General features: G+C 35.3%; 2 protein-coding genes and 1 long non-coding RNA gene across 5 annotated transcripts; all 3 read right to left on the reverse strand.

The window, feature by feature from the left end:
- Positions 1-318: 318 nt before the first annotated feature.
- On the reverse strand, positions 319-3,046 carry LOC131645579 (uncharacterized). Its single transcript, XM_058915957.1, has 6 exons — positions 3,011-3,046; positions 2,743-2,946; positions 2,517-2,609; positions 2,323-2,430; positions 1,838-2,200; positions 319-652 (listed from the first exon to the last, which is right to left on the reverse strand). Exons 1-6 carry the CDS (start codon positions 3,044-3,046, stop codon positions 509-511), a joined length of 948 nt encoding a protein of 315 aa, XP_058771940.1. The 3' UTR covers positions 319-508.
- Positions 2,525-4,166, reverse strand: LOC131609407 (uncharacterized). Of its 2 annotated transcripts, none has more exons than XM_058881105.1 (4): positions 3,369-4,166; positions 3,031-3,267; positions 2,743-2,946; positions 2,525-2,609 (listed from the first exon to the last, which is right to left on the reverse strand). In XM_058881105.1, the coding sequence occupies exons 1-2, from the start codon at positions 4,153-4,155 to the stop codon at positions 3,224-3,226; spliced, it is 831 nt and encodes a 276-aa protein (XP_058737088.1). In that variant the 5' UTR covers positions 4,156-4,166; the 3' UTR covers positions 2,525-2,609; positions 2,743-2,946; positions 3,031-3,223. The 2 variants fall into 2 exon arrangements, with proteins under 2 accessions (XP_058737088.1, XP_058737092.1); XM_058881109.1 differs by having other exon boundaries at positions 3,031-3,271.
- A 22-nt stretch (positions 4,167-4,188) lies between these two features.
- LOC131609423 (uncharacterized) lies at positions 4,189-16,984 on the reverse strand. 2 transcript variants are annotated; one of them, XR_009286185.1, is made up of 3 exons: positions 16,924-16,983; positions 15,037-15,096; positions 4,189-4,290 (listed from the first exon to the last, which is right to left on the reverse strand). It is a non-coding gene; the product is annotated as an uncharacterized LOC131609423 (long non-coding RNA). The 2 variants fall into 2 exon arrangements; XR_009286175.1 differs by lacking the exon at positions 4,189-4,290 and adding an exon at positions 13,924-14,551 and having other exon boundaries at positions 16,924-16,984.
- Positions 16,985-20,077: the final 3,093 nt, after the last annotated feature.

A 20,077-nucleotide genomic window follows, 5' to 3' on the forward strand; every position in this document is an offset into this window, starting at 1 on the left:
ACTATGTCATTGAATAACATCAAAATTAACGTTATATGAAAGCTCATTTTGACGTTAATCTTTGGATATCTTGATGATATAGTAAATCATTATAGATTAAGCTCAAACTTTATAGGAATGATCTATATGATATTATGTTTCAATCCAACGGTTGAATTTAAAAAATATTATTTCGAGATGTAGTTATTGAACGAGTGTAACTCGTGGTGTAACTCTTCGGGTGTAATTTGATCCCTCCTCATATATCAATATAAAATTAACAATAATATTGATGATTAGAATCTAATTAATTACAAGCAAATTAACATTAACGTCAAAAGTAAGTTTTTTTTGTAGTGCCACTAATAAGTTGGATACTAAGTTTTGATGTCATCCCAAATTCAAAATTCAAAACAACCATGGGATTCAAAACAAGAGCTAAATTAAACACAAGTTTCTCTCAAAGAGTCATTCCAAAATAACAAAAAAAAGTTCTAAGAACTAGCTAGCTAGATAATATAAAACACAACTATTCTTCTTGATCTTCTCCTTGTTCTTCTTCCACATCTTCAGGACAACCTTCTTCCACATCTTCAGCACAACCTTCTTCGACATCTTCATGATCATCACAAGCTTCTTCCATATCTTCATCACAATCTTCTTCGTCTCCACCCTGCAATAAACATCATTCCAAACATCATTCAGCATTCATACGTGTACTTGGAACAAAATCAATAGAATTTATAAGTGTACTTGTCCAACATTCTATATTATTTAGAATTTATAAGTGTATTTAGAACAAAATCAATAGAATTACTAGTCATGTTGTGTAACAGAATCATGAATAAAAAGAAAGAGAGTTTTAGGCCATCACCACCAGAATCACACAGCTATTTCAGAAAGATACACCTATTTCAGAATCATACTATTTCAGAATCATACACCTATTTCAGAATCATACTATTTCAGAATCATACACCTATTTCATACACCTGTTTCAGAATCAAACTATTTCAGACAAATCACCAAACCAATCACCAAACAAATCACCAAACCAAATTCATACACCTATTACATTCTCATAAAACCCACTGCCAAACAAATCACCAAACCACATTCATATGAACATGCATAACACCAATCCATGTCAGTCCATCATTTACCCAATTCCAATTCCATTCATCCATAGCTATTGCACATACATGATTCATTTCATTCAGAGTATTCAACTCATTCTAAGTCCATTATTAGCATTGCAATACCCTAAGCTATTCATACATGAATCAAATTTCCCTACAAAACCAGCTCAACTGTCATTCAGTCATAACAAGGATTCATAAAACACAGTCTGAATCCAGCAGAAAACATTTTAGGTGTAATTTGGAATTTCAAGCAGAAAACACAGTCTGAATCCAGCAGAAAACACTTGCCATCAATACCAACAAAACCAGCAGAAAACAAAGAAATAGGCATATACATTCAGAATTTCAAGCACAGTCTGAATTCATAATCAGTTCACAATAGATCATGGTAGCCCTGCACTTGTTCATCAATGACAACCATACAATTTCAGAATAACACACTTGTTCACAATATGATCTTGAGCTACATTCTACAGTGCCCTATAGCTAGCTGTCCCTTCTTGCTGCCACTCTAACAGTAACAAACAAGAGCACTATCCTGATAAGACACTAGGGCACTTTTATAATGCAAGTAATTGACAATTCAGTTTGTAGTTTAGATCATTGGTATGTGACATATAGTTTGACAATTCAGTTTCTAATTCTTGATAATTCTAAGGAAACTTAGAGGTATACTACATTTATCATGGTACTAAATTTTGTAGTTTAGAGTATACCTGTTCGCAATGCGGAATATGAGTTGATGCAGACGAATGTGGATCAGCAGGAGCAGCAGTAGTACTAATGGAACAGTCCATAGCAGTTGCCATCAAATTAGAGATCTCCTCGTCCCTCATATGTGGGTTTTGTTGCTTTATCATTGTCTTAAATAGTGCCTTCATACCATCCATCTCCCTCTTCATGCTAGCCACTTCATCATTATGCTGCTTTTTAATAACCAGAATTTCTTCTTTTCTTTTAAGCATGGTAGGTGTTATTGTTCTTCCATAGCAACAAACTCGTCCAGATATTTCTTTCCCAAATAAGGAGTTAAATGTCTCAGATTCAGTTGAATTCTGAACTGATTCTTGAAGCTTAGACTAATTAAAAAATATTCACTTTAGAAAATATTCACATTAGAAAAAGACATAATTTGCTAATAGCCTAGTTTCTCAATTTCTTTCAAATGTTGATTAAAGGCATAATGAAATAGAAAACTTACAATTACACTTGAAGTTTCCTCAACCGGCTGTTTTCCTTTTCGACTTTGTCTAGTCTCAATGAACATCTCTTCCTGGCTAACTTCCTTTCCGTTCTCTTTCTTAGCACACTACATTGGTTGATAATAAACACATCAAAAGATGAATCACTCAACCAATACATAATTGTAAATTGAAGGATGTATAAACACCCTACCAGTTTTTCACGAATCCTCGCAAAGTTTATTGGGCCCATCCGATGCATATACTTTTGCTTAGCTCTGTTCACAACATTGATTTTGCTAATTTTCTACATTCAGAAACAACAAAGTTAGGGACAGCAAATGTTAAATTACAAAATTAAATATTAGGGACAACATTGATCATAATATACAGCATTGCATGATATTTAATATAGGATATCAATTGCTAATTTATCTTACTTGGATGTTATTGTTCTTCCAATAGGATATCAATTGCTTGAAATGAAATTCAGGTACGGTTTGGGGACGATGCTTCAATCTTTCACTCATAGTAGTGTACTTTAAAAAACAACTCTTTTTGAGATCTTTCTTGTAACGCCTCCAAGCATCATTTATGCGAGAGAAAACCACTCTACTTCCATTATCAGGGATAATGAATTTATCCTACAACAAAGAAGGAAATTAGTGACAAGTAAATAAGGAACACAAGTAACAAAATGATTCATACAGTGACAAATTCCCACATACAGTGACAAATTCCCATATACGGTCCTTGTTTGCTTTCTTCAAAGCTTTGAAGTTAGTATAAACTAAGGGACACAAGTCTGAATTCCTCGCGACAGTGCCAAGGAAACAACTCAAATCTGTCACAGTTCGATCATTGGGTCCAATAGGTTCTCCATCATCGTCTAAGATCACCTCTTCACGATCCGCACTCTTTCTAGCATGGATTTTCAAACATTGAGTTGGTCCACGTGTCCTTTTCTTACTTGCCCATGTGTTAGATAAAATATAATTAGAATGGGATATAAATTTGACTGAAACAATAATAAAGAATGACGCATGACACGAAGCTTAGTACGTACCTTCAGTTTGTTTACTTCCAATTTGCTGAGTGTTTTCTTCTTCACCCGTTATATTTTCTTCTTCCTCAAGATTTTCACATTCATCTTCTTCACTATTTTCCCCATTTTCTTTGAGGAATTCTTCAACTGAAGTTGATTTACACATTGGGATTCGTTTTGTCTTCTTCAAGCCACTTCCTTGCTCTGTCCCGGAATTTCCATCAACTTCTATCATTGCCCTTTTCATACGATTCTGGTTTGACCTTGAATCAGCAGTGTCAGCCACCCGTTTCTCCTTAGGTTGCTGCTTTGCACTTGAAGGATTCTGCTTTGCACTTGAAGGACGTTGCTGATTCGCACTTGAAGCTTGTTGCTTAGCACTTGAAGCTTGTTGCTTGGCACTTGAAACTTGTTGCTTAACACTTGAAACTTGTTGCTTAGCACTTCCTTGTTGCTGCTTGGCACTTGAAACCGATTGCTTATCACTTCCTTGTTGCTGCCTGGTCCTTGAATCAACAATTTCAGGCCCTGTTTTTTTAGTAAGTTGCTGCCTGGTCCTTGAAGCAACTTCAGGCCCTGTTTTGGGAATTACTTGCTGCCTGGTCCTTGAATCAGTAAATTCAGCCCCTAGTTTTCTGGGAGTTGTCTTCCTTGTCCTCATTTTGGTTGGATACAACACATCGGCCGAACTATCAATCCTTGAATCAGCAGTTTCAAACTTAGATAAGTTGAAAAGTTCCCTAGATGCAGGCACAAAAGGAGTCCGGATGCCTACTTTACTAGGTCCTTCACAGTTACTATTTACCATCTCACATTTGATATCATACTTCTTAGCCAATTTAGCACTGGATCTAAATAGAGGCAACCGAAAATTGGCGGTAACTTGTTCACCCTTTTGTGCGGCATCCGTCTTCTTTTGCAAGTTTGAAACCTTCTTCATTTTCTGTTAGCATTGCAAAAAACAAAACATTAGGAATAACTTTGAAAAAATAGGTTTTCCTAAGCAATTGAAAAATCATATCACTCATAAATTATCTTGTAGCTAGAAGGAAAGAGCCTTAAATGTACATGGGAAAGAGTCCATGTTAAGCAATTTCAAACTCAGTAGACATGTCAATCTATATCATCACCTCTTGACACTCATTGGGCTACTGGTACCAGAACACTTATTGTTTGTTAACATTTTCTTAAAGTGAAAAAAGTTAGTTTAAGCTTTGTTAGAAATTAGTTAGCACACTTAATCTCTATTACCTACATCTTCTGTATCGAATGACTACTGCTGTAATCTGAAAAGCAGGTTTTGTATACAATTTTAATTAAATTCACATGGACATGAAGATAAAGTCATACATACATTTAGCTACACAAATCTAGTCTATTGGAACCAAACATATTTCTATTTCAATATTTAAAAATATTGTTGTATATTGTGAAGAAAACATATAATGATTCTAATTCTAATTCTAATGATATTAAGATTCGGCTAATGAATACAGCTCATAAAACCAATCCATGAAAAGTTCAAATGGAAAATAAAAAAGAAAAACCACCCCATCAAAGACAAAGCTAAGCAGTTTCGTGTATGAATTTCAAAGACAAAGCTAACAATTAACAACATTAACAATATTCAAATAAAGAAATGGAAAAGAGATGTATTTGTTCAATGCCATATCCAATCAGTTACACCAGAAATGGAAAAGAGATGTATTTGTTGATGATATACATTAGTCCATGAAATCAAATAGGGTATCATCATAATCAAAATCCTCTCCATCACTTTCAGCTTCATTCATTTCATGTGGTGTTTCAGCTATTGTTGCAGGTATGTCTTCCCTAACCCAATTTAATTCACCACCACCATCACTATTTTCTCCACTAGAAGGTGTTTCAGCCTGTAAGTTTGACAGGTCAGCAATGTTAAAGAAATCTCGTGGAACTGTTTGCAGAGCATAATGCCGGTTTGGATTAAAAGGGTCTTGGACATAGTAACATTGGTGAACTTGAGAAGGTAGCACAAACGGGTCATTCTGATAAATTTTCTTATTGAAACGCACACAAGTAAGTCCATATTTGTCTTTTTCAACCTCAAACCAATCGCACTTAAACAAAAGAAAGTTGAAATTTCCATAATAGTATAACTCAATTATATCAACAATGGCTCCATAATATGTGATGGGTTCTGTCCTAGGATTTCCATCCTAGGAGCTAGCAAAACTTGAAGTTAGTGAAACTAAAGTTACGCCAGAATTTTGAGTTTTGTGATTTGTATTTCGTTTCGTAGTATGGAACCTATATCCATTAATGATGTAACCTGGATACCTCTTTGCAATAAAATTAGGACCTCTAGAAAGTTTTTCAAGTTGTAATGGCACATCATCTTTCTGGGCACGAGTTTTAAACCATTCACCAAATTCTTTACTTTGACTTTTGGCCTTGGTCCACTTCCTTTTGTTAGTGTTTGAATTAACACTCTGATCATGCTCACTACAAAGTCAACAAATTATATGTTAACATAACTCTAATCTTAGGATTAGTAGATAAACACATAGGAGGACAAATAGTTATTGTACTACCTGATGTAAATTTGAACCTCATTGCAATTGAATAAGATGTATCGATGGGCATCATCCTTTGATTTCACATCAAGATGAAAAGGTTCACCTGCCCCCCTAAAGGACGATCGACAGTTGTAAATTAATCATCTGGATCTGTTTCAAGTGAATCGGTAACATCATAATTATGACTCTTCCTATTCAACCTTGTATCTACATTGCTATGCAAATACCTTGAGCAAAATGTTATAACTTCTTCATCCAGATACCCCTCGGCATTAGAACCTTCAGGATAAGCTTTATTGCGGACATAGTTCTTAAGTTTACACAAGTATCTTTCGGTGGGACACATCCATCGAAATTGAACAGGACCACCCAATCTAACTTCATTTACCAGGTGAATAGGCAAGTGAACCATTATGTCAAAGAAACTTGGAGGAAATATCATCTCCAACTGACAAAGTATCTCTACAATCTCATCTTCTAGGTAATCTAAATCTTCCACTTGTATAACTTTCTGACATAAAGAGTGGAAAAAGGAACCAAGACGAATTAGTGGGGTTGCCACCTCCTTGGGCATTGTGCTTCTTACTGCAATTTGCAACAAATAGTGTAACATGAAATGCGCATTATGGCTCTTGTAACCAGATATTTTTTTTGTCAGCAACTTGTACACATTTTGAAATATTTGATGCAGTCCCATCTGGTAACTTGGCAGCCTTTATAACTCCACAAAAAATTGACTTCTCGTGCGGAGTCATTGAGAAACATGCTTTTGCAAACTCTGAACGTCCTCCACCAATCTCCCTTGGATGAAGTCTTTCTCTAACTCCCATTTCTTTCAAATCATAACGGGCTTTAATATGATCTTTTGTCTTCCCCAGAATGTCCAAAAGAGTTCCAACAATACTATCAAATATCTTTTTTTCAATGTGCATTACATCTAAATTATGGCGCAATGTATTTTGAGCCCAGTAAGGCAACTAAAAAAAAATTGACCTCTTCTTCCACGGGCCATCAACTTTCTTCTTTTTCTTCTTCCCGAATTCATTATTGAAATCTTTTAAGAGTTCAAGAATTTCTGCCCCGTTTAACATGGATGGTGCAGTCCTATGTTCTTCTTCTCCGTTAAATGATTTGACATCGTCTCTCCAAGAATGAGTTCTTGGTAAAAAGGTACGGTGGTCCATATAACACATCTTATGATTGTGTCTGAGGTATAACAAATTGGTGTTAGATTTACAACAAGCACACACCGATTTTCCTTTGGTGCTCCAGCCCGACAACATAGCATAAGCAGGGTAGTCACTAATTGTCCACAAAAGAGCTGCACACATTTGAAAAGTTTGATTCATTGAAGAATCATATGTCTCTATGCCGGATTCCCATAACTCCTTTAGCTCCTCTATCAGTGGTTGGAGGTAAACATCGATATCGTTGCTTGGAGATTTTGGTCCAGGAATCAACAATGACAACATTGTATATTCAGGTTTCATGGACAGACAAGGTGGTGTGTTGTATACCATCATCAAGACAGGCCATGTACTATGAGATAAACTCATGGTCCTAAATGGATTAAACCCATCACTCGTTAAGCCAAGTCTTACATTGCGGGACTCACTAGAAAAATCTGGATGGAGCTCATCAAAGTCCTTCCACGCTTTACCATCAGCACGATGCCTCAATTTTCCGTCCTTTAAGCGCTCTTCTTCATGCCATTGAAGGATAGAAAAACACTTAGAAATGGGGGGTTTGAATAAGTGTACTTTAAAAACTCTTAAGATAAAAACAATTGCACAATGATTTTTATCCTGGTTCGTTGTTAACGAAACTACTCCAGTCCACCCCCTTAGAGTGATTTATCTCACCTGAGGATTTAATCCACTAATCAATCTTGATTATAATGGTTTTCCACTTAGATACCCTCTAAGTCTTCTAGAGTATTTTGATCACAACCTGATCACTCTAGGAACACACTGCTTAGATACCCTCTAAGACTTTCTAGAGAATCCGATCACAACTTGATCTCCTTTAGTTCTTTACAAATGAATGTAAACAAATTCTTACAAGAGTTATACAATGCTTCTTAAAAATCTATAATCACAACTGTGATATTTCTCTTAAAGTTTAAGCTTAATATCACTAAAATATTACAACAGTAATGAAGTGAGGTTGAAGATGAAGTTTGAGAGCTTTTGAATTTGACAGCGTTTCTGTATGTATGCGCAAAGTGTTGTTTTCAGCTTCTCATCAGAACTTCTATTTATAGGCGTTTGAGAAGATGACCGTTAGGAGCATTTAATGCGTTGCGTGATCCGTACATCATTGCATTTAATGTTTCATTCTTTTGTCAACTACCTCGAGCCTTGCTTTTCCTGCTTTAACTGAATTTGCCTTTAAAAGCTTCTAACGTTCCTTTTGTCAGTCAGCGTAGCCTGCCATCTTGTACTTGCTTCTGATCTGATCTTTGTAGACACAACGTTTGAATTAATCATAGTCAAACATCTTGGTGCAAAGCATCTTCTTGTCTTCTGACCTTGAAGTGCTTCTTAGCGTGATACCATAAGAACTTCAGTGCTTCTGCTTCTGAACTCAAGTTCTTCTGATGCTTCAGTAGACCATGTTCTGATTCTGCTTGACCATCTTCTGATGTCTTGCGAGAGCATGTTCTGATGTTGCATACTTGAACCTTCTGAGTGAGTGCTTCTTGCGCTGATTTGTGCATACTTTATATATATTTCCTGAAATGGAAAATTCATAGGATTAGAGTACCACATTGTCTTATACAAAATTCATATACATTGTTATCATCAAAACTAAGAATATTGGTCAGAACAAATCTTGTTCTAACAGCCATCTCATTGACTCAGCTGTCTTTGAACACATGAACAGCCTTTGTAGTCTAGGAATCAACGGAAAGTGCCTCAAAACTTTTGCAGGAACTCTATAGTCATTTTTTGGTTGCTCAGACTTGCATCCTTCAGTTGGAGCATTTTGTTTCCACCGTGAAGCTTCATGATCAGTGCATTTTGATGCACGTTCTTCCATGTTTGTGCTCAAGCATTTCTTCCATTTAGTTCAATTATTTTAATGTTTTAATATGTTTTTATAATTTATTTTATTTTTAGCTTTATTTAATTTTCGCACTTTATTTTTCAGCTTTAGCAGTCTGCACGAAAACGATCATAACTGGAGTTTCAGGAGTCCGATTAAGGCGTTCTAATAATCGCCGGAAAGCTAAGAGAGAGAGCTACGACTTTCATGTTAGAGTCAAAGTCAGATTTGGAGCCGATAATTCCCAGTTTTGCGTTTAAAGCTGCAGCACTTTATATTTTCTGTTTCAGGTCGCTAGTAGTGGGTCGGGTTTTGTAATTCGACCCAGTTGGGTCATAAATAATTTTTGGATGATTCCTAATAGGTCTAGCAGCCCCAAAAACACGTTTCACGTTTTTCACTATTCACGATTTTTCCAAACTTTTGCTCTGTACGCTCGAATGGAGAACTAAACATCCAGAGTCGATCTACTGTAATCGAATTCCAAATGCTTTGAGGTTTTTATTTTATCAATTCAATTTCGTTTCTCTTTCAATTATATTCTATGAAATTGCATTTGCTTAATCTGTTATTTCGTGGAATATTTTGATTAATTTCGTATGATTGTATTCCTAACTGTTAATCGTTATTTACGTCGCTTCGTCGTTAAATTGCGTTTCTATATCGTGTTTGCTTAATTCGCGATTGTATTAATCCATTTGCTTAATTCGGAATAGGAATCCAATCTGTTTAATATCTTTTGCGCTTGTCATTTGGTATTGAAATCGAATAGAGATCGAAGCCGCTTAGGGAATTAGTAAGGTAGAAACCTATGATAAGCCGGGACCGAAAACAGTAGATTGGCTTAATTTTATAATCACTTTTACATAAACATCTTATTTTTAGAATCACTTATTTTAAGCACTTTTTGTTAATCAGAAACCAAACCAACCCCCCCAACTCGATTTCAGTTAGTAATAACTAAGAATCCTTGAGACGATATTCGAGTTAAATTGTCGCTGTACTACGGTTTTGAAAAACAACTCGTTTTGATCCGCGCGCGACAGTGGATCAAATTGGCGCCGTGCCGGGGATTCTTGTTATTATTAATCGTTTTTAGAGTCAAAGGTTTAGTGTTCTCGCGTTTAGGCCTTAGTTTCCTCACGGTTTTGGCCAATCCGCGTTTAGAGTCGAAAAATTCAGTTTTTGAAAAACATTGTGTTCGATTGTAAAAAGTTTTTGCCTGCTGGAAGTAGAAAAATCGTGCGATTAATACTCCCTTACTCTAGAAGAGTATGGGAATTTGAGCCAAAATTGCCAAATTCATCGTTTTTCTATTTTTAATGAATTTGTTACTGTTTTCATAGAGTCGAAAAAACCCAAAAAAAATCTCAAAATTCTTATTTCATCTAATTAGATTAAATTTTGTGTTTTTATATTTTTCTGAACTTATTTTAATCGTGTTCCTTCATTCTATTTGTTTATGACTGTTATAGGACATTGTTGGCAGTTTCGCATTTGTTGCTGCATTGCTTAATTGATTTTTATTCTGAACTTGATTTTGATAACATGGTTGATCAAAGAACACTAAGGCCTGCGCTTGATGTTAATTATAATGGTTTATATATTGAATATGCTGATGTTGTTGTTCCCTTTGAATTGAAATCTGGTTTAATACACTTGTTGCCAGGGTTTAATGGTCTTGCAGGTGAGGATCCACATAAGCATCTAAAGGAATTCCAGATTGTTTGTTCTACATTATTGAGACCTAAAGGAATAACAGAAGACCATATCAAGTTGAGAGTCTTCCCGTTCTCACTTCAAGGTGCTGCAAAAGATTGGTTATACTACCTTGAGCCGAACTCTGTTACAAGCTGGAATGATCTCAAAAAAGTATTCTTAGAAAGATTCTTCCCTCCCCAAGTTACCACTTTTGCATCTTCCGAACCTTCACTAGAGGACCTTGTTAAGCAAATGGCTATGAATAATCTCCAGTATCAACAACAAATAGATTCTACTCTTCAGACTTTGCAAACACAATTGGGACAGCTTTCCACTTTGATGAATGCCATACAGCAAGCTCAAGGATCAAACCAACAACCCTTGGAAGAGCATTCTATTTTTCAAATTGAGTCGCTTTGTGAAAATGTTGATGATACTCGTAATGATTTGCTTTCATCCGATTTTCTATCACTGTCTGATTTTGATGATGTTTACTCATGTTCTGATTGTACTGACACTAACGTGTGTGTTGTTTGTGCTGAGATTAATGATGCCTTGCAGGGTGACATTTTTCCAACAGGTGAAGTTGTCGATGAAGTTGTTTATGCAGTTGAACTTGAAATCTCGGCTGCCAAAACACACCATCCGTTGAACAACCACCTTCTTTAGAGTCTGAACTACTTCCTGAAGATTTAAATTATTCATCAAAGACTGAATTTGAGAATGAAGAGAAATCATTGAAGAAACATAGAAATGGAATTGGATGGAATTTGATTGACATTCTTGATATTATTCCATCATGTAATGAGCATAAGATCTCACTTTCAGATGAAGAAAAATTAGTGAGGCAGCCCTTTCATCCATTGATCTTTGATGTTGTGATAAATGACATCACTTTCACGTGCGGATTCGACACTTTTACTTTTCGGAGATTGTTCTTTGATCCTGGAATAAAAGGAGAAGGCACTAAAATAAATTTCAAGGTCAATGTACACCGTATTAGGCTATTCCATGAGAGCCCTACTTTGGAAGGAGAGATTGTAAAAGAGGCTTCACTAGCAAAGGCTGTTTATGCAATCACATATCCTCCTTGAATACTCGGGTGTGTTCTTTCCTTTCTCTCACTTTTACTTTATATTTGAGTTCTTTTCATTGAGGACAATGCTTGTTTTAAGTGTGGGGGAGGGAATCATTTATTTTCTTTGCTTTTGTTCTTTGTTTTATTTTCTTTTGTTTTCTTGTTTTGTTTTGAGTTTAAAAAAATAAATAAATAAATATGCATCGTTTTGAAAGTTTTAGGCTATAGACTGATTTGAGTCGAGTTTGTGGAGACTTGGGAAAAATTCACAAGATTAGTATCGTTTCTAACACCGTAAGTCTCCTGCATATGGAAATTGATTTGAATTTTTTATTATGTTTTAGCCTTAAATTCTCATTCTCTGAAAGCTCTTGAGTAGTTTATTTCAGCAGTCGGCACCATCTCTCACACACTTTATGCAGGGAAGCCGATGAACATAAGTGAATGTTCCAAAAAGAAAAAAAAGGAAAAAAAAGAAAAAGGTAATGCGCCTTCTAAGTTTGGTGACCCTCACCCAGTCACTTAACCCAACGGTTGTGGAACCTTCAAAAAAAAAAGATTTCAAAACTCTTTGTTAGTTGGTTCAGCGGTTTCTGGTGCTGAACTTGGTAGGGAGGATTACGGTCTGATCCCCCGCAACTACATCTGAGTAAGCAAAGGGTTATGCCACGCAAGTACCGGAACCCCATGCAAAAGGATCAGAGTCACTAACCGGTCGTCCTGCTATAAGTGTGTGGAGATAACGGGCTTAATGTGATTGCGCCTGAATGAAAAAGAGCAAAAAGGATGAGTAAGTTAGGCTATTGTATAATAATACGATTTGAATTGGTTTGTGTATTTAGGAGGCTTATGTCTGCATAACTGTGGTTAGTGTTCTTACGATGTCCTTAATGTTCAAGATTAGTACATGTTGATGCAAACTTACCCGAAGAAGATTTGTAGCCTAGGATGAGTAACTGTTGATGTATTTGTGCTTTCTTTGTTTTGTTTTTCATTTTGCTCGGAGTGCAAAAGTTCAAGTGTGGGGGAATTTGATCAGTGCATTTTGATGCACGTTCTTCCATGTTTGTGCTCAAGCATTTCTTCCATTTATTTTAATTATTTTAATGTTTTAATATGTTTTTATAATTTATTTTATTTTTAGCTTTATTTAATTTTCGCACTTTATTTTTCAGCTTTAGCAGTCTGCACGAAAACGATCATAACTGGAGTTTCAGGAGTCCGATTGAGGCGTTCTAATAATCGCCGGAAAGCTAAGAGAGAGAGCTACGACTTTCATGTTGGAGTCGAAGTCAGATTTGGAGCCGATAATTCCCAGTTTTGCGTTTAAAGCTGCAGCACTTTATATTTTCTGTTTCAGGTCGCTAGTAGTGGGTCGGGTTTTGTAATTCGACCCAGTTGGGTCATAAATAATTTTTGGCTGATTCCTAATAGGTCTAGCAGCCCCAAAAACACGTTTCACGTTTTTCACTATTCACGATTTTTCCAAACTTTTGCTCTGTACGCTCGAATGGAGAACTAAACATCCAGAGTCGATCTACTGTAATCGAATTCCAAATGCTTTGAGGTTTTTATTTTATCAATTCAATTTCGTTTCTCTTTCAATTATATTCTATGAACTTGCATTTGCTTAATCTGTTATTTCGTGGAATATTTTGATTAATTTCGTATGATTGTATTCCTAACTGTTAATCGTTATTTACGTCGCTTCGTCGTTAAATTGCGTTTCTATATCGTGTTTGCTTAATTCGCGATTGTATTAATCCATTTGCTTAATTCGGAATAGGAATCCAATCTGTTTAATATCTTTTGCGCTTGTCATTTGGTATTGAAATTGAATAGAGATCGAAGCCGCTTAGGGAATTAGTAAGGTAGAAACCTATGATAAGCCGGGACCGAAAATAGTAGATTGGCTTAATTTTATAATCACTTTTACATAAACATCTTATTTTTAGAATCACTTATTTTAAGCACTTTTTGTTAATCAGAAACCAAACCAACCCCCCCAACTCGATTTCAGTTAGTAATAACTAAGAATCCTTGAGACGATATTCGAGTTAAATTGTCGCTGTACTACGGTTTTGAAAAACAACTCGTTTTGATCCGCGCGCGACAGTGGATCACTTCACAAATAGTGCAAGAATTGTCCTTTTCATGCTCCTTCCAAAATAGCATGCAATCGTTTGGGCATGCATCTATCTTCTTATAATCAAGGCCTAAACCATATATCCTGGCTTTTGTCTTGTAAAATGATACCGGAATGTTCAAATCAGGCATTGCTTCTTTCAACAATTCTAATAGGGCAGTGAATGACGTATTGCTCCAGCCGTGGAGACATTTCAACAAGTAGAGTCGAATCGTGAATGATAACGAAGATAAGTCTTTGCATCCAGGGTACAATTCTTGTTCCCCCTCTTTAATCAAATTGTAAAACGTTCTAGCCTCGTCATTGGGACCTTCATGAACTTCGTGTGCTTCTGCCCTATCTCCATATATATCATGCAATAAGCTAGGAATGTCATCATGTGATCCCTCTTGATCTTCCATCCCATCACCAATTTCCATAGACCTTTGTAGTTTCTCCCCATGGTGCAACCAAACGTCATAACTGTTTAGAAAACCTTTGGCTATTAGGTGATCCTTAATAATATTCCTTGTTTTCCAATATATATTTTTACACTTAGCACAAGGGCATAGAAGCTCATCTCCTTGAGGTCTTCCATTAGTGAAGGAAAAGTCTAAAAATCGAGTAACACCGTTGATGTACTCTTGACTAAACCACGGTAATTTAGTCCACTCTTTGTCCATCACTTGATAATCTATATATTTGAAACACAACATATAACACATTCAAAACTAAATTCATACAAAAAAAAATGTACTAATAGTACCAAAACATGTGCTGCAATGACTTTAATTTCCAAAAACAGAACCAAAACATGTTCTCTCATATGGGAGTAGTTTTTTATTTTCAAGTGATACAACAGAATATAACAACAACTAGTAATATCTCTATTATTATTATTATTATCCTAACAAATCATGATACTAATGGGATATTTTATTTTGTGTCGGTCATTGAAAAAATATTACAAAAGCATGTAACTGTTAACTCTCAGAAACAAAAACAAACTCACATATAACATTTCATAAGACTAATGAGGTATGAAAAGAACTAACATTATACCTAATTGAAAGAATTATTGTCTATACATTATACCTAATTTACAACTAATTAGGTAAGAAAAGAACTAACATTCATATCAATCAGAATACATAAATTAAATAAAAAAGGTATTGTTACCTGGGAGGATGTAATCTTCCAGTAATTTTGTGACGACGCTGGGAAGAACAACTTGGATATCTACATAACAATCAAGATTCACATCAGAATCATCACAGGGTGTATGATTTCGAGAAAAAAACATAGTGATATTAATGACAACACTTCGAACCATAACCACTATACGACAACACTTCGAACTATAGCGTATCGATTTGTTCACAATAGAACATAAACATCACATAACCCTAACAAAATCTATCAACTTCAAACAACTCAGAATTGGTTTTTTCTTATAGTTGTAACTAACTTTCTCCTTGAGTAGTGGCTATAAGTATAGCCTTAGGAGGGAAAAGATTAATCTGAACTTTTCATATTTGACTACAAGTAGTAAGGAAAAGGAAAAAAAACGTCACTCACAAAAACACACAAAACCAACTGCACATTCAACAAAACCAAAAAAGAAAACAATCCAACATACATATATCAAATAACCAAGACAGTTCAAAAAAGACATTTAACTCCAAATAGTTCAGAATTCAAGCAATAAATAGTCCTACATATTATCAATCTCAGCCTTACATCTACACATACAATAACAAGAAAACTCCAAACAAAATTGTGCAACAGATCCGCAAGAAGCAGAATTCCTATGATAAACAGTTCCAAAATCAAGTTACCCTAGCTGCCATACATTCACAAACATGTTCATACCATCTACAAGAGCTCACAAAATCAGCCTACGCTCATTCACACTAAACCAAAAATCAGCCCTCCATATCACAATTGAAAAGAAACCACTTGCATCAAAACAAAAAAAGCCATAAATCCAAAACTCAACCAAATCGGTTCACAAAATCTGGCAATTTCTTCACATCATCCCTGCACACAGTAAACACGGAAAATTTTAACTATATGTCACAGAAGATTTAACATACGCTCTTGCCCACAGGACCGAAAGTTTCCCTGCACTAGAACAAACTAGAAATAGAAGACTCGACTGGCAGTTGCAAACCAAAAACAGCAGAGTACACCCACCTTGACCATACTCTCCGAAATCAGACTGCGACAGAAATGACGACTAAACCGCATATATTAGTCCTATGAATAACATATGCAAGCATGAACATTACACAAGATGCATGGATGCAAAAGTAAATAATACACTCTAAACTCACTCCACTATGTAGCAGTAATTATGCTCAGCACTATTCCATATAAATTTTAGCCAACGCTTTATAACGTCATCACCCCACTTTAAACTCAATACAAGTTCTCCATACATGCATGTATTTTGAATCCTAAATCCATTAGTTCTCTCAACATCATTCCTATTCAAATTTACTAATATACTTGAAACACGAACTGATGCCATTATTTAGTACACGATTTTAACAGACAACCAATTCGCTTAATACCAGAGAGCTGCTGATGCCCGCGGAAGAATGAAACAGCTCTGAGGATAGGCCGTAGCAGCCCGAAATGGCAGTGTGAATAGCCTAAAGCATACCAAAACATAATCGTGGATAGGCTGACTGGCTGTGGCAAAGCAAAAACTGCAAAGCACCAACTAATGCCACTATTTATTACACTATAGTTCTTTGATGACTTGAAATAAATATACTAATTCTCTGATGATTTGATGTAAAGATGCATATAATTTCATTGATAAATGTACTAGACCTTCTAAATAAAACATCAATTGTTGTAAGCTTGTGCTGTAAAGTATCAACTAATTAAGGGTTTTCTTATAACTCAAACCTATTTCAATAACTAAACACAACAACAACAACAACAAACACAACAGTTCACATAAACATCACATAAACATCACCAAACACAACAACAACAAAATCATCGCAACAAAATCTAACAGTTATAACAATACGGGAAAAAATTAAACCCTACCTTATTAGCACAGGTAATCGACTGCAACAAAAGCTTCTGTTGGTTCAACGGAATCAAAACTGCATGCAAAACAAAATGTATAGGTTAACTGCAAAACAAAATGTTATAGGGTAATAGATTGAATCACAGATTGAATTACAAACACATAAATCCTAGACCAATAGAAGATTTAGAAAAAGGATGAAGGGAAGAAGAAAGTTAGGGTTCGTGAGATGAAGAGATTTAGGGTTCGTGAGATCAAGAGAGTTAGGGTTCGTGAGATGAAGAGAGTTAGGGTTCGTGAGATGATTGAGGTTAGTGAGATGAAGGTGAAGCAGAGATGAAGGCTGAGATGAAGGTGAAGTATAGACGAAGGTGAAGCGGAGATGGAGCTGAAGAAACTAACCTGTAAGCGATGGAGGTGGCAGCAGCGGCGCATCGAGATGGGGATGGAGTTAGGGTCTTCAGATCGTTTTGTGAGAGAGATGGAGGTGGTGTGCGTGTTTTTGTTCAGCGTGTTTTTGGTGTGCGTGTTTTGTGTTCGTTTTACAATTCAGATGCTTTTGTTCTTTCAATTTTTTCCTTTTTTTTAATTAAAAAAAATAGAAAAGAAAATATTAAAAGATAGAGGGAAACTAAAAAAAAAGGAGGGAACTTTTGGAGGGGTATTTTTTGGGGCTTTGGCCACAGTTTGAATTGAAAATTATAAGGCCTCGGTTTTTTGATTGCGCCTTAAAATATCTACCGTTACATAACCGTGACAATTGAAGTAAAGGCCACAGTTTCACACTCCGGATTCAATATTTTATAACATAATTCTATGCTTTGATAACCATGGCCAAATCATATATGTGGCCACAGTTTTTGAACAGTGGAAAATTTTAGCATGGCCGTAGGCCAAAAATGTAGTAGTGTTATCTTCTCTACCACAAATATAAAGAATAATAGATTTAGCATCACTAAAGGTTTGTAAACGGTGGTCAACAATAATAGACAAACCTGCTGTCCTCTAATAATAACTAGTAGTATGATAGCCAAAAAACGCATGTCAATCATCTTCCACTTTCAAATCGCAAAGCGGGCAAGACAACGAACATTGAACATAATGTTGCCTAGAAATTAAAAATTAGAAAGAAAACATTTGCTGGACATTTTATGATTAGCAAGAAAACATTTTGCTGGAAACGAAGGTGTAAAACTAGTGTAATCTTGGGTGAACTAACAAGGAAACAACTAATAAGCGTTGTTTTCATAAGTGATTTTATCAGATGCTGCTGTATTGGTTTTATTGACTTCATTTTGTTTTAATTTTGAAATTTCATGTTTTCGTTAGAAAAATAAGCACTCATCAATCTACGACTAAACCTGTAAGATGAGGATTAAATGATATAGATTCCAAACTTTAGTTCACATAAAAAAGAAAATTTAAATGAAAGCTTTTTGAATCCTGGTATCAAATTCAAATGATCTATATTGATGAATTATTATTATTATTATTATTATTATTATTATTATTATTATTATTATTATTATTATTATTATTATTATTATTATTATTATTATTATTATTATTTATTGTTATTTTATTATTATTATTGATGTAAATATTATTAGTTTTTATGTTATTAGGTAAAATTAGTCCATGATCAATGAAACTACGAGCTTTCATGAACTATGATTAGTATGGTTAATTTCTATTCTTTAATTTAACAATTCATGTATATAATGTTGGGTTAAAATTTGAATCAGAAGAAGAATGATCAATAATGAAAAGATATAGAGAGCAAAAGAATTAGAGTAAAAATATGATATTCTAATATTATTGATCTAATATGAATATTTAAACTATTATATAAAATAATACAACTAATTAATTAATGAGAAAAATAAACTTTCTAGTCACGCAACTGGATGCTCTAAATCTATGTTTCAGAAAACACACAAATTGGAAGGGGTGCAACCAGTTGTAAAATTGGAGCAATCATTTGTTCCAAATCTCTGCCTTGTACTGAGTGCCGCGGAACAGACTTGTAACCTATTGTACATTTACTGCAATCTATTGCACTGACTTGAATTATATAATTTTCTCAACATGTAACACACTTGAGTTGATCAATAATAATCATCAAATATATAATTTTTTATGATATCTGCTAGGATTTTAATACCAAATCTCTCCTAGCCGCCGCACTGTCTCATATCCCTCCCATCTCAATGGTCGACACCTCTTCAATCTCTAGTGGTGATTGTTAGAATAATAATACAAGTGTGAGTAAGTGGGGAAATAGTTTCACATTGGATACAAGTGTGGTGACTTGAACATTTATAAGTGGGAGAACCCACTCACCTATCACCTTAAGATTTTAGGTGAATAAGTGGCGTGTCTCTCACGAAGGTGCACAATCCCTAACTTTGTATCAATGCTCTTAGTAACTCCCCGTAACAAATGGTATCATGAGCCTTTGGTTCGAGAAAGGGACTAGTTAACATGTATTGAAATGCCTAAGAAGAGGTATCTTGTTACCCAAGAAGAGGTAACAATAGTACAAGTGTAAGTGGGGGAGTATTGTGGACTCACACTTAAGATTTTAGGTGCCTAAGTGGCGTGTCTCTCACAAAGGTGCATAGTCCTACACTATGTATCAATGCTCATAGTGAATAACTCCCCCCAACAAATGGTATCATGAGCCTTTGGTTCAAAAAAGGGACTGACTTACGCGTATCAAAATGCCTAGGAAGTTGCAAGGTGTCAACGACGGTACAAGCTTGTGACAGGGAGCATTGTGGACTCAAACTAATAATAATTAAAGTGTGAGTAAGTGGGGAAATAGTCTCACATTGGATAGGAATGTGGTGACTTGAACATTTATAAGTGAGAGAACACACTCACCTATCACCTTAAGGTTTTGGGTGAATAAGTGATGTGTCTCTCACAAAGATATCTAGTCCTATACTATGTATCAATGCTCCCTAGTGAAAAATTCCCCTAACAGGGATGACACGTCATTGACCGCCATTCAACCTTCAATAGCGGCACCCTCCAAATTACATTTTGCTTTCTCCACTAAAAATGTCAAATAAACCATGCCGATAATGTTAAACACCGATTACAATATTTTTCTCACATGGTCATCTCTCTTCAAGATTCAAATAGGAGTTCATAATATGTTTGTTC

Source organism: Vicia villosa, linkage group LG1 (genome assembly GCF_029867415.1).
Source record: "Vicia villosa cultivar HV-30 ecotype Madison, WI linkage group LG1, Vvil1.0, whole genome shotgun sequence".
Taxonomy (NCBI): Eukaryota; Viridiplantae; Streptophyta; class Magnoliopsida; order Fabales; family Fabaceae; genus Vicia; species Vicia villosa.